The sequence below is a fragment of the Choloepus didactylus genome, chromosome 1, assembly GCF_015220235.1.
Source record: "Choloepus didactylus isolate mChoDid1 chromosome 1, mChoDid1.pri, whole genome shotgun sequence".
Lineage (NCBI taxonomy): Eukaryota > Metazoa > Chordata > Mammalia > Pilosa > Megalonychidae > Choloepus > Choloepus didactylus.
In genome coordinates, this window is record NC_051307.1 from 85,497,443 (window position 1) to 85,511,756 (window position 14,314).

A 14,314-nucleotide genomic window follows, 5' to 3' on the forward strand; every position below is an offset into this window, starting at 1 on the left:
CACCATCTGCAGGTTCATCTCTATTTTTGAAAGCTTCCACAGATGGGTGTTGACAGGGTAGTCACGCTGCTGTTGGCCTCCACTAAAAGGTTTCATGCCTTTTTTTTGTTGTGGTTACTTCAAAGTTTAGTTTCAGCAAAAAATCCTGACGACTTGCTTCAGTAGTTTTTGTTGTTGTTATTTTCAATCTTAATAATTATCAAATGCTTTCAACTCCACCCTCTTACTGTTGCAATCACACAGTCATGTCATACAAGATGTCAAATATAAATGGATGGATGCTATAATGGAAAATAAAAAAAAGCTCATTGCTCCTCAAAACTCCTTGGCTTAAAGAATCACGTGAGTCCACCTACACAAATGTGAACTCAGTTTTCCTTTTACTTGAATCAATCAAGAGGGACCATTAATTTATTTGAGTGATTAAGTTAATAATGCTCTAAGGGAGTGGGAGGAAGCAAATGTTTGCTATTCTGACATATATCATCACCAAAAAAAGGGGGTGAGTGCTCAATGATTCATGACTGATTCTTAAAAGAACAACTGCACAACCTAAGCTCACAACCTAGTGATATTTGCAGTGAGAAATATCATTGCCAAGGGGATAAAAATACTACCATTCTGGCCATAATATTCTACTTAATGCCTAACACCACTCAGGGCCTCCTTCTCTCCTGTCATCCTTCATTACTGCCCTAAATGCCTTTTCCTCTTACATATTCCCAAATTCCCACACTCTTGTTTCTTCTCTCCCCAAACCCGTTTTGTCCCTTCCACCATTCCCCATCCTCAGAGTTCCCTTTCCCAATCTTTTCTACAGTTCCTCTGGAGTTCTTCTCTCCTTATTAAACTCCATGCAGCCCCAGTCTCTTCTTTAAATGTTACCTTCACTTCCTGGACTTCAGTAAAGCTTGACACTCCCCTGAGGACACTTCTTGTTCTGCACAAGAGGCTTTGCATTTCACACATTACACAGATTACAAAGTCAGGAAGATGCAGGAAACCATTCTCCCGGTTTCCCACTTCTGCTTTTACACCATTCACTTCTTCCCATCTCATACAAAAATCTATTACCAACATTTATGGCATCCAGTTACTCTTTACCATTTTTTGTGGCCATCATGTAGTCAGTGCCCCAGATTTCCCGACCTGTTTCCTCTCTACCTCATGTTCCACCATCATCTTGGATAATGTTCCTGAGGAAAACCCACCTAACACCCTTGCTATAACTGTTTACAGCATTCACCTCTACTGAGTTTTGGCCATTTGCTCCTAGGGTTACACATTTCACAACTCAGAACTCAGTGATCTTAAACTTACATATTCCATTTCCAGAAACTTGTCCTATGCTTGCACCCTTATTCCTTCTATTTGCTCAAGACTACTAACAACTGGTTCCCACTACTTTTTCTGACAGTACTCCTATTGGACTTCAAACTTACTTCCTTGGCCTTTTGAGACCCCGAGGTGTATCACCTCAACTATTCCCACCAGGATCACTAACTCCTGTGACCATTAGTCCTTCACCCATACCTGCCTGGCAAACTCTAACCTAGGACCAGGACCCATCTTCTCTGCCCTTTTACTGTATCTATTAAGTTAGAGAAAATCATACAACCATGGTATGTGAGTCTTCAGAAATTTATGGTCTACCTTCTCAGCAGTGGCCTCATTCTCAAAACCCAAAATGGCTATTCCACTATCCTCAAGCCCCTCTAGGTGGACCACTCCTGAAATAAGCATAACTGCTGCTTGCTTCACCACAAAAGTTTACTCTTTCAGGTGTGTATTTTCAACCTCCCACTACCACTTCCTTTTATCCATATATGAATGCACGTTCCTCCCCTTCCTAGCTTAAAGGAGGTCCTGTCCCTCTTCCGAAGGGTATAACTCTACCTGGTTCGAAGTCCCCTGCTTTCTCAATTTCCTTCTATCCACTATTCTCTCACTCCTGTATATTCCTCCTCGCCCTCTTTGGGCTTCCATCCCTCAACAGACAGTTTCCTCTAACTCAAAGTCTCTTCTGTCTCAAACAAACAAAAACTTTCCTCAACTCTGCCCACTTTTACCTCTCTTTAGAGTCCAGGTTCTTGAAAGTCATAAATGTTCCCTTTCTACTTCCTCATTCCAATTCACTACTCCTGACCAACTGCAGCTTTACTTCCACCAGCACTGCTCTGCTAAAATTCCTCTTGCTAAGGCCAACAATGGTCTAATAACCAAATCCAACAGTCACAAGAAGTGTCTTTTATATATTTTTTAAACATTTAATGCTGTTGATCATTGCTTTCTTGAAACTTTTGTGTTCTCTTGGACTTGCACTTTTAGTCTTGTTCACTTGAAAGCTTCCTTTTCCTCTACCCTTTAAATGTTATTTGCCAGAATTATGTCCAGGCTTCTTTTCACTCCACATACTTTCCCTATGTTACTTAATTTATGCCTGTGGTTTCTTTTACCATCCATATACTGGCGAGCCCCACCCCTTGCCAAACCCTTATTTTCTCCTGAATGGATTTTTTAAATGGTTGGCTAACAGCTGTTCTAGCTTTAAGTCTCACTGACATGCCCTCCTCCCCACCAAACTCATCCTCCATACTGCTGCCAAATGATCTAAGACAGTGGCTCTCAAACTTTAGCATTCATTAAAATCACCTAGAGAGTTTGTTAACAAAGATTGCTGGGCTCCGCCCAGAGTTTCTTAGATTTGGGGTAGGGCCCCCAAATTTCCATTTCTAGCAAGTTCCCAGGTTAAACTGATGCTGCTCATCCAGGAGTTGCACTTTGAGTACTTTGATATGAGAACCCTTTGATCATAAGTCCAGTTATTCCTCGGCTTAAAATCTTTTATTGGCTGTCCTCTGTCTACATGAGTTCTCAGATTTCTGCCTTTCTGTCTACTTAAGGATTACTTAGGGTGCCTGTGAAAAGTATATAGTATTGGGCTCCACACTCAAGATTCTGACTTAGATCTATGCAGTGTCCAGATAACCCCCTTGAGAACCTCTGGTCTAAAAGATAATAAGAACCCTAACACCTTAATATGGAATTCAAGTTCCTCTATAAGCTATTCCTTGCCTCTAGCCCTCTAGCATTATTGAACCAGTTATTTCAATGCCTAGTGCAAATCCATGCTTAGGGTTTTGTATATACATAGTGTCCCCCTGCATCAACCCTCCCTCCATTATCTATGTGGTAGATAGATGCCTTCAAAATGCATCTTGTGTGTCACTGCTTCAGCTAAGCCTTCCCTAACACTGCATAAAGCTTCCATCACAAGGGAAAGTTGATTACTCCCGTCTCTGCAGCACCACTCTATCTTATATATATTTCTATTACTGATAATAGAATAATAGTACAATTGTCTGCCTTCTACTAGTTAATGAACTCTGAACATCATTTTCATCTTGGGTAGTTACATACACACCTAAATGCTGCCATTGCTGAAAAGCTGTTGGGGACTCCTCCGTAAGAATTGTTTTCAGAGGCAGTTTATGAACTACATGCATGACTGGTATTTTTACTTCATAAGTCACATTTTGTTTCACCAAAAACTTCACAGTTTAAAAAAACCACACCTGGCACAGAAAGCATAAGAGAATATATTTCAGGCTCTCAGGACAAGCCCTCAGAAGTTTGGGTAACTAGTGGCAACACCAATGGACTAAGTATTAACCTCCCAAGAACACTGACTTAAAGGGTTTATGCTCACCAAATGAAGGTTCCGGGATGTGAAATTAAATGCACACATTTAGGAAACAGATGAAAGTATCTTGAGGACAAGTTAATAACTTCTATTTTACTTCCCCTCACATCTCCAAACATAATGTCCTTGTAGGTGGATTGCTGCTGACAAAACAGTCTGGCTGAGAATTCACCCATTCTTCTAGCTACTAAGAGTCCTCAACCTGCACAAACTCCAGCTGACATGGCATCTGCACCATTTCTCCCACTGACTCAGCCATACACCATTTCTCCCTCTTGAGTGTGAACATTTTGAAGACTTTCTGTCTTCAAAAGTATTATTTCAATAGGCTAACAGTAAAAAGAAAATATTTGGGGGCAAAAGAGGTGGAGAATAGGGAAAGTGACAGCAATATCCTGAGCCTCAAGAAAATACATTTTTCAAAATTGTATTTAAATGTCACAGGGTCAAGCAAATGATCAGCTGAGTCCCTATCTCAGAAATGCGTCCTCCTAGAATGCATCAAGGAGAACCCCACCCAGAACTTTAAGCCAGTCTTTTCCCTAGGTATTCTCACACTGTTGGCCAGCCGAAGAGAAAGAAAATGAGTGCTGCCAGGTAGCTCCACTGATCTCCCTTTATGTAGCAATAAGGCCAGGTGAGTACTGATGATAATGAAAAGAACTGGACGGAGACACACTGAAGGTACTGTGTTGAGTAACAGATGTGTCCATAAATGAACAGGTTATTCCAGAGCCATACAAACACACCAATCTCTTTACTAGAGAGGTACACCTCTCCTATGTATAATATTCAAATTACTAACACATGAGAGATCACATCACCTTGTTTATGGATACATTTAATATCCCTTACCCTTCCCATCTTTCAAAACATAATAGTATACAAAATATAAAATATCTTAAATATTTATAAAAATTGCAAGAAAAAAATAGAACGTATGAAAATATTTTTATCTGAGTTCTCCCTCATTGTTGAGAGGCCGCTTAGTTTGCCTTGAGTTCATAACTGTTGAGTGGGTAAGAATATGCCCTGCCTAATACTATTCTGTCCCGGAGGAGCTTAAATAAAACATAGTAGTTGCAGAAGAGGATGAGAGCCATGGAAAGTGTGTGGTTCCACTTCTCCGATCGCAGCAAGGAATAGAGCTGGTAGAAGACGACACTGCCCTCAATAAGGATAAGAAGATTTAACAGCCTTAATGGACGATGAAATAGGAACTGTAAGGAAGTTAAAAAGCCAAGTATTATTTCATAGAAAAGCAAAGACTATAGTTATTCTCATATTTCTCTAAAATAATTCCGTATTTACAGGCTGCTATATTCAATAACAAATAGATCTGTTTATTGAATATCAGTCAGGCTATTTCTTGCTGTAGAGACCCAAACCTTTTTCCTTTATGCTCAAAGAATAATGAAATAATTTTATTTCAATACCCCTGAGACATGAAAAGGCATTATACACCAAAGAACACTGCCTGTATGATTTTCCTTAGATTATATCTTAGGCATATATTTTATTTGAGATAACCAAAAGTATATTTGTCTAAGACAGGTTGAATAAAGGACCAGATAGGAAATAGTTTAGGCTCTGAGGTCAAGAGGCAAAAACTGAGGGTATTATGTAGGTACTTATATAACCACTTAAAACATAACCATTTAAAAATGTAAAAACCATTCTCAGCTTTGTGCTGTACAAAAACAGGTAGTGGGAACTGGTATAAGTCATAAACACCTATACCAGACAGTTTGGGGAGGGTGGGAGTGAGGTATTACAAGTTGAAATATCAATACAATTTCTTGATTTTTCCTTTTTCTTCAGTTTACCCACATGGTCACTAACTCTCAAACCCTCTATATCAGATACTTCTGCTATTAATTAATGAATTAATTTTCTGGGTATTGAGAAGTTCGGTGCATAAAAGATACAAGAAGAAGAAAGGAAAAATAAGTTAGAGTTAAGCTAAACTGGGCTCAACATTTTCACTCCCACCAAATTTTTCACTCTAAGGGTCTAAAATGCTGGTTTACTAATAAAAAAGTATTATGAATTCAAAGATATAGGTCATAGGTTGGACATTATCTAACATTTCAGCTTCACCAATCTACAACTAAATTACATGAAGACAAATTGAGGTGATGGTAGTATATCAAATCTAAAAGAACTAACTGATGGGAAATTTGGACCTCAGGGCTCAATCTAAGAATGAAGCCAAATTATCATTACACCTCTGAAAGGTACCCAAGTTCCCAGGGTCCTTCTTCAGAAGGAAGAAAATGTTTAACTTGGGTTTTACTGCATAATACCTAGTAATGTCACTTGTAAAATTGGCTTAGAATTAATGTTCTAAAAAGACTCAGAAAGAATTTCAGATTCCATGGCAAAGTCTCTATTAAATGTGCCAGTAAGCCATATGCCAAAGGGGTAAAAAGACTTTACATTCTAATGGCTACAGGTGATAGGTATATTTAAAATTGAGTGTTCTCAACTTCATTGTGCCTAAGAATCATCTCAAAAGCTGCAAATTCCTGGGATTTGCCAGAGATTCATGGAATCACTGTTTAAAGAGTGAGCCAGGTGATTTGTATGTTGGTGGCCCAAGGACCATGCTTTGAGAAGCACCGATTTAAGTATTTGGCCATGCAAAATCACGTTAACTTGCCTAATCCTTCCTCTATGGGTTCTACCCAATTCATCAGCTATTTAAAAGCAGAAAAGTCTAATAAAATACATGGTAATTGTAGGTTTCAGGGAAACAGCAACAGCCAAAAGAAGTCACTAATGTCCTATGGAATTCAGCTAGCTGAATAAAACATTCTATGTAGAAATTAAATGTTTATGTCTCTGTGACTCAAGTCCACACTTCCATCGTAAGGCAATCTGCTTCAGAGTCTCGGAGATGCTCATAGTTTCCTCAGGCAAGGGCCTTTCAGCTTCCCCAGGCTCCTCCTAACCCTTACCATCTTGCCCTTCCCCGACATGGTATTTATAAGCATCCTGCCCTGATACAAGTCCCCAGTATCTAACTGAAAGGCCCCTCAGTAACAAATTCCTATAGTCATGAGTTCATGTACTCTCACAATGAACTGGGAACTAGAGTATCAGTTAGATAGTTGGAAGGAAGGAAAAAGAGAAGGCATGGATGGAGAGATTTGAGTATCTAAAAAAAAAAAAATCCAGTTTGCTTTTGTTTTTGTTTTTAGGATATGATTTCCATTAATCCTAGATCAGAATTTATGGACAATGGAAAGGTCAAATAGAACATAATCCAAGGTATAAATCCAAATGGAACAGAGGCTAGGTTTAGTTGAGTGCATGTTGTTTTTTTCTTTTTTAACTTTTAAGAGTTTTTCTCTTTTGATCTGGGAAAACATAAAAATTAGGCTGGAGATCATGGCATTTGTCTGACCTCCAAAGGGGAAGTATTTTAGAAAGAGAATAATGAAAATACCAAATAAATAAATAAATAAGTAAATAAATAAAGCCATCACATTGCTACTATATTAAATATTGCTTAAAGATACATAGATACAATACATCTTAAGGAAACTATTAAAACAAACTATTACAAATAAAAATTTTAAGATGAAAAAGGAAGGTCTGAATAATTGTTTACTTGTTTAAAGTAATGATTGACTCAACAAATCCAATGTAACTAGAGATACCAGCCAAGCTATTGAAGCTAGGATAATGATACATGACCTTCAAACTGCCTTTCAGAAGACAATTCCAAAGGACAGGGGATATACTTATAATAGTAGCAATAATTAATATGTATTAATTTCCAGGTATGTTCTATACACCGTGCTAGGCACTTACACATATTTCTAATTTTCACAATACCCATTTTATAGATAAGGAAACTTGAGGCTCATAAAACTATTCAAAATGTTACAGAGTGGCCTTTTAACACTCCTAAGCTTATGTTTGAAAATAAATAAGCAATACTTGCATAAAAGCGGGCATGGGATACATCTGAAGGCACTGCCACGTTGTAAGGCCCCATGGCTCTATATAAACATCGGCTGTGTCGCACCAGCACCCCCTGAGGCCATATTGTGTTTTCTGACCAACTAAGGGAGACAGAAATGCAATGTTACTATATTAGCAATTACAGATAAGGCACTGTCTGGCAAGGCCAACTATATTTCTACGGAAAGGATTAAGTACTCAAGGCTTCATCTGCCTGAATTCTGAAAGGGCAGTAATTGCATGGTCAAATCGGAAGGAGTTAGAAAGGATTTGATGTTATAACATCAATGCTATATAGCAGAGAAGTAGCAAAAGTGATAATAGTTAACTCAGTATTAAAGAACTTCATTAAGAGGCTTAAGAAAATAAACAGAAATAAATAGGAAAGGAAGGCACCTATAAGCCAGAAAATAGTGTGTGAGTAGGTGGACTGCCATCTCAATCCCAAGTGGGCAGAGTCTACTGGTGGAAATGCTAGAGGGAACATCAAGAAAAAGCTGATGGCAATAAGAGTAGTGAAGAAATTAATACGTTGTCAAACAAGCATGGCATTTACTGTAAAGTTGTATCTCCAAAAATGATAGAAAATCAGTTTTTTATCACATACTTCAAATACCTCATAAGTGTGAGAAGCTACACAGTAGAACGTAGACACACAAGGTACTGACAAACAGATTTTTCTTTTTACCATTTTCTTGGTTTATTTTTATAGAGGTTTCTCTAGGGAAAAGAAGTTAGGAATGAAGAAGCTTCATGTTTTCTGGTCTTGAAGTATTGGAGTTGGGGTGGGGAATGGGGATCTTCAGGTTAAGTTTTTTTAAAAAAAAATCTCAGTTAATTTACCTCCTCCTGATTTTGGAAAGGTTAGTTTCCTGGGGTAAGAACTGGGACAGCATTTTAGATATGTTAAAAAAAAAAAAAAAAAAAATCTAGCACCCTGAAGCTTTCCCAGTTCAGAAAATGTTCCACCGGCCTTGCTCACACTTACCAGCATTAAAATGATGATACACCTCATGGCCATGTGCCATCAGTAGCCTGAAGATGTACAGTACTAGCACTGTGGATTGTATTTTCAATTTTTATTGAAATTTGTCCTTTGCCCACAGTCGGGTTTCTTTTCAGCCTGGCCCAATCTCTTTCAGTTCCTGGGCTTGAAGGCCTGTGCTAATCTGTATCAGACATCAAGGCAGATAATTGAAGGGAGAACTCTGAGGGGGAGAGGGGAAGGGAAGGTCACCTCAATCTGTCCCACTTAATTAGGAAAGAATTTCTAGGTGATGAAATTTGTGAAATGTTCAAATTACAAAAGAGAGGAAGATGAAAATGGTCCAGGTTTGAGAGAAAGGTATTATGTAAGGCTCAGAAGTAAAAGAAACAAAAGGATTCTAAAGTTAAACATTTTGGATCCTAGGGCCCATGCAGAGAAATGACTGGAGAGGGGACGAGAGGAATACTTAGATGAACTCACAGTCAGGGACAGTTTTCATTTAAATATGTGAGAAGCAGAAAAATATTCAGTAGAGAGTTTAGGAAGAAAAGAAAAAATAGTAAAAAGTTCAGGCAAGGAAAATTACTAAAACATATATGCATTTATTGGAAAGGTAGGAGAAAAGCAAATTCCTGCTGTCCAAGTACAAAATGATTAGTTAGCAACTCCTTAGCTGTGGCAATGAAGACAAGAAGATGAATCTTAAAGTCCTCTAAAAACAATTAAAAATACTGTATATCACGACTTTTTAAATTTGGCCAAAGAGTTAAGGCTGAAAGAAAACTCCAAGATTTAGCTTGGGAGACAAATTATATACTCTAGAGTGACTGGGCAGTTGCAAAGTAGGAGGGATTTAAGGTGGGGCTGGGAATGGTGGTGGTGGTGATGAGTTAATGTCCTCTGTGTTTGGTTTAGAGTGATGATAAGCATCCATGTGGACGAAAACTAAAAATTAAATGTTCAAAGCCAAGGACAAGAATGACATACAAAGCAAATAAACATGATCAGTAGCATGTAGAAAAGTGTTACATGGTTTTACTCTCTAGCCTACTCACATGTGCTGTGGAGCATTGCTGTAGGATCCATGTTCCAGCTTCTGCCACTTGCCCAGGTGAGCAGCTGATTTATGTAGCAAATCACAGTATTTGGATGGCAGCAGTTGTGTGGTGAGCATTACAAAAGCATTGATCCACACCATAATGAGGTGCTCACATGACCAACGCATGTCATAGTATTGGGTACTCTGGAAAAGATCAGAAGAGAGAGAGAGAGAGATGATTGATGCACTGGCGAGCAGAGGAGGCAGGGATGGGTGCGTATACATACGCCCTGCAGACAAATGTCACACTGAGTCACACATGCACTGGTTGTCCTGCCGTCCGTGCAGAAAGTTCAAGAGCAGAGTCCTCCAAAATCCTTCAACCTGACTTTCTGGCTGTATGAGTTAGGGCTGGGAGGGAGAGGTAATTATATTTTAAGTGCTTCTTTTCTGGAAGAAGTGGGTACTCTCTGTGAATGACCACTCCGGCTGCTGAGTGCTTCTGAATGGATGAAGGAAGGGCACTAAAATAGCCCAAAAGATTTTGGGCCCAAGTGATATCCAGAACCATTTTCTTTTGTATTGAAGTAAATTGAAATTTAGACAATGGTTAAATTCAAGGAAACTCCTGATAACCATGTTAAGACCAACTACAGTAGGTTGAATGTTATTGACTTCTTGGTCCTCTTAAGCTACTACATACTGATTCTATTACAAATACAATTTTCATTCTCCCTGGGTATAACAAAAAACTTAAAAAAAAAAAAAAAAAAAAAAAAGGGACCACCACAGGTGCATGACATATATGGAAATACCTATCGACCAACCAGGAGCGGTATTTAGTGCACTCCAGATGCAGCCGAACTCCATCATCCAGGCTGCCAAAGGGGAGACAGAGAAAAGGGGGATTAAATAAGAAATACCCAGTTTATGTAATTGACACACAAATCTAGGAAGCACATAAAAGCAAGACAACCACTTACCTTCACAAAACACAGGGGGAGAAAGGCAACATAGTAGGCACTGAAGAGGGAGTTGAAGAGGACTTCCTTGATTCTGTGGTTGAAATCTGCTTTCAGACATTCTACTTCATTGCGTATGAGGTCTGGAGATAGGGGACAGCTGTGGGTGGGGATGGGTGTGGCATTATTAAACTGTTCTTTTAGGGACTCCAGCAATAAAGAGAGGAAGTCTTTGGATTTGGCCAAGCCACCCACAGTTGAGGCACTTTCCTCTACCGCCTGGTGCTGAACCACATAGTTATAATCTGTGAGAAGAAGATGAGCTCTACTATCTTGGTGGAAACAGCAGAGAGGAACATAAACACCAAACCTGTAGAATAAGGTGAATATGAAAATGAGACCACAGAAACCATTTAAGATCAAATCCTGTAAGTATATCATGGTTCACCAGAGTGAATATAACTCAAAGGGACCTTTGCTGATGGTAAATTCATTATTTGGGAAGCTCTTTAATTTCTTTCCTCAAAAGCAATAATACAGTCATTGTAGAATAAGAAACAACAGAAAATCACAATGACAAAATATAAATCATCTAGAAATAATTGTTCTATAATTGGGTATTCATTTTTCTAATTTGTAAAAATAGATTTAATACTTTTTTTTTTAACATGTTGGCCTCATACAGTAGAAGCTGCTTTGTATCCAGCTGTTCTAACTTAATATATATACGTAATGAGCATTTTTTCATGTCATTAAATATTTTTCTAGAACAATTTTTAAAAATGCTATAATATTCTCATATAGATGTACCATAGTTTAGCCATTTCTCTCTTGCTGGATACTTAGGCTGTTTCTTATTTTCTCTACTATAAATAGCAGTGTGATTAGCATTCTGCCCCTCACCTTGAATGTCCTTTGCTTAGTAAGGGCTCCTCTACCTCCTCATTATATTGCCCACCCCACTCACACAGGTCCCCCTCCTACTTATTTTTCTCCACAGAACTTACTGCACCAACCCTTACTCCACAACACCCCCCCCCAACCACACACACACACACACACACACACATACACACACTCTCTATAATTTAAGCTCTGGGAGGCAGAGATTCTAGTCTGCTTAATTCACCACTGTATTCTTGGTGCCTAGAATAGTAGCTGGAACATACTAGGCACTCATGTTTTTAAGACTTTTGATAAACATTTGTTTGTAGATTTACAGAAAAGTCATGTCTAAAATACAGAGTTCCCATATACCACACTATTATTAACATCACCTTAGGGTTCACCACTGTCTTGTACAGTCGGATTTTCTTTTATCAATTAAAATTGCCCCTTTTAACCACATTCAAATAAAAAATTCCTTTTGGTGCCTTAAACATTTTCTATATATTTCCCCAAGTCCTCATTAAGTAACTTCTACATGGTGACTTAGGTGTTGCAGTTAAAATGGATGCTTCACTGACATAAACTCAGATATGGAAAATAAAAAGACATTCTGTTTAGTTTTACATTTTATAACAAAATTAAAAAATGACACTTGTTATAGTTTTCTTTAGAGAAAGAAAGGTGAGCTTGCTAAGTAAAAGAATGGCTAGCAGCATCTCAGGGATCTACTGTGAATGTGTCCTTTTAGTAGAGTGGGAGGAGCTAGGGGTAAGAAAATTTAGTCATCACTCAGAAATATACAAAATCGTAAAGACCAGAAAAGGTTACAAGAAGTTCAATACTGCTGAAATACAAACTGTGTGTGTAGGGGTGGGGGTAAGAGGATGGAGATAAGAGGTTGGGGTTTATGGCAGATTGTGATGATGGCCACAATTCTTTATCTGTTCTTGTATTCTCACCCTTTGATAAGTAACTGAAGAGCCCTTGCTCTGTGGGTAAGGTGACCTGTCTATACTGGACTCAACTACGTGACTTGTTTTGGCCAATATGATGTCAGCAGAAGCACAAAAGGAGCTTGTAAGTTAGAGCTTATATTCTTGCAACTCTGCCATTTGCACGTTGCTGTGTCCAGGGCAGCCTGCTAGAGGATGAGAGACATGTGGAACAGTGCTGTGTTGTCCCAGATGCCTAAAATGACAATCAATCCCAAGATATGTGACTAAACCCAGCTAAAATAAAAATTCTCCTGACTTCCAACTGACCCCAGACACATGTACAATAAATACATACTTAATTTTTGAACTGAAGGTTAAATAAAAGTTATATAACTTTTTAAAAGTAAAGAAGGTAAATGTAGTTAAACCTAAAATTTGTTTAAACTACATGCTTATCTCATTGTTTTATGGGGTGCAACGAACCTTCAGAATGAGTAAGCTTCTTTATAATATATCTAAATTAAAATGAAAAGGTTTCCTAACTGTGATGGTTAGGTTCATGTGTCATCTTGGCAAGGCAATGGTGCCCAGTTGTCTGGTCATGCAAGCACTGGGCCTACTTGTTACTGTGAGGACATTTGGTGGACTTAAATCATCATTACGTTGACTGCATCTATTGCTGATTACATCTGCAATCAACTGAGAAGATTGCCTTCAGCAATGAGAGACATTTCACCCAATCAGGTGAAGGCTTTAAAAGGAGAAGGGATGATTTCAGCAGCCAGAAAAGAGAATTTTCATCTCTACCTCAGCCAGCCAGCTTCTACAGGAGAATTCGTCAAAAACCTTCACTGGAGTTCTCTTGCAGCCTGCCCTATGGAATTTGGACTCGTGCATCTCCACAGCTGCATGAGACAGTTTTATAAAATTTCATAATATTTACCGATATTTCCTGTCAGTTTTGTTTCCCTAAAGAACCCTTACTAATACACTAACCATTCTGGTGATGGTAATTATCTTAAATGTGGCCAAAATATTCCTTGATATAACCAGGTTTGGCCTTTTAACCAGATATGGTTAACCTTCTGAATCAGATATGGTTAACTTTTTAATTGATTCAACCAGCTATTGTTTAGTAAATATAATAACTAAATCACAATTTGCTGAAATGTTAATCTAGAAGTATAGAAATAATTGATGTAAAATATGCATAAGAACTCTGAGTCATAAAAAATGCTTACAACATAGAAAATTCATTTTGTAGGAAAAAAGGTAATATTAGTGATTTCAGTTGGTGAGTACCTTAAACAACTGTTTAAACTGATAATATAATCAGATCTACCATAGTATAATCAATAGATTTTCCTTCCATCCTTGCCTGTACAATCTTTAATTATATCTTATTTTTATACTATGTGACTACTCATATAAATTCATGCTTACATTCAGCACCATAAATGGTATAAAGGAGCACAACTTGAGCACATATTAGAATCACCGGGAGGGCTTATTAAAATACATACTGCTGGGCCCCACTTCCAGAGTTTCTGATCCAGAAGGTCTGGGGTACATTCTGAGAACTTCTATGTCTGGCAACTTCTCTGGCGAGGATGATGCAGCTGTTCTTTGAGAACTACTGATTATAGAGTAATGGTTAAGACAAGGGCTCTGGAATTAGAAAGACCAGAGTCTTTCTCATTTACTAAATGTCTGACAATGGGAAAGTTTTTTAATCTCTTAACCTCCTTTGCCTTGTCTTAAACTGCTAATTCTCTACCAATAGCCACACTGTTCTCCTGATCTTCCATAGCAATAGATTTTTTCAGT

The 14,314-nt window shown here is 38.2% G+C and overlaps 1 protein-coding gene across 5 annotated transcripts in view; it reads right to left on the reverse strand.

Annotated features, from left to right (window-relative positions):
• Positions 1 to 3,589: 3,589 nt before the first annotated feature.
• Positions 3,590 to 14,314, reverse strand: part of TMEM39A (transmembrane protein 39A) — a 35,264-nt gene continuing 24,539 nt past the window's right edge. The window contains exons 6-9 of one of the 5 annotated variants that reach the window (XM_037835995.1): positions 10,686 to 11,034; positions 9,719 to 9,906; positions 7,656 to 7,776; positions 3,590 to 4,923 (exon numbers count right to left, since the gene is read on the reverse strand). In XM_037835995.1, the coding sequence (XP_037691923.1) occupies positions 4,690 to 4,923; positions 7,656 to 7,776; positions 9,719 to 9,906; positions 10,686 to 11,034 (892 nt within the window). In that variant the 3' untranslated portion in view covers positions 3,590 to 4,689. Of the gene's footprint in view, positions 4,924 to 7,655; positions 7,777 to 8,663; positions 8,884 to 9,718; positions 9,907 to 10,517; positions 10,581 to 10,685; positions 11,035 to 14,314 lie in introns of those variants that run through there. The other 4 variants (XM_037835988.1, XR_005216942.1, XM_037836009.1 and 1 more) reach the window with 4 other exon arrangements.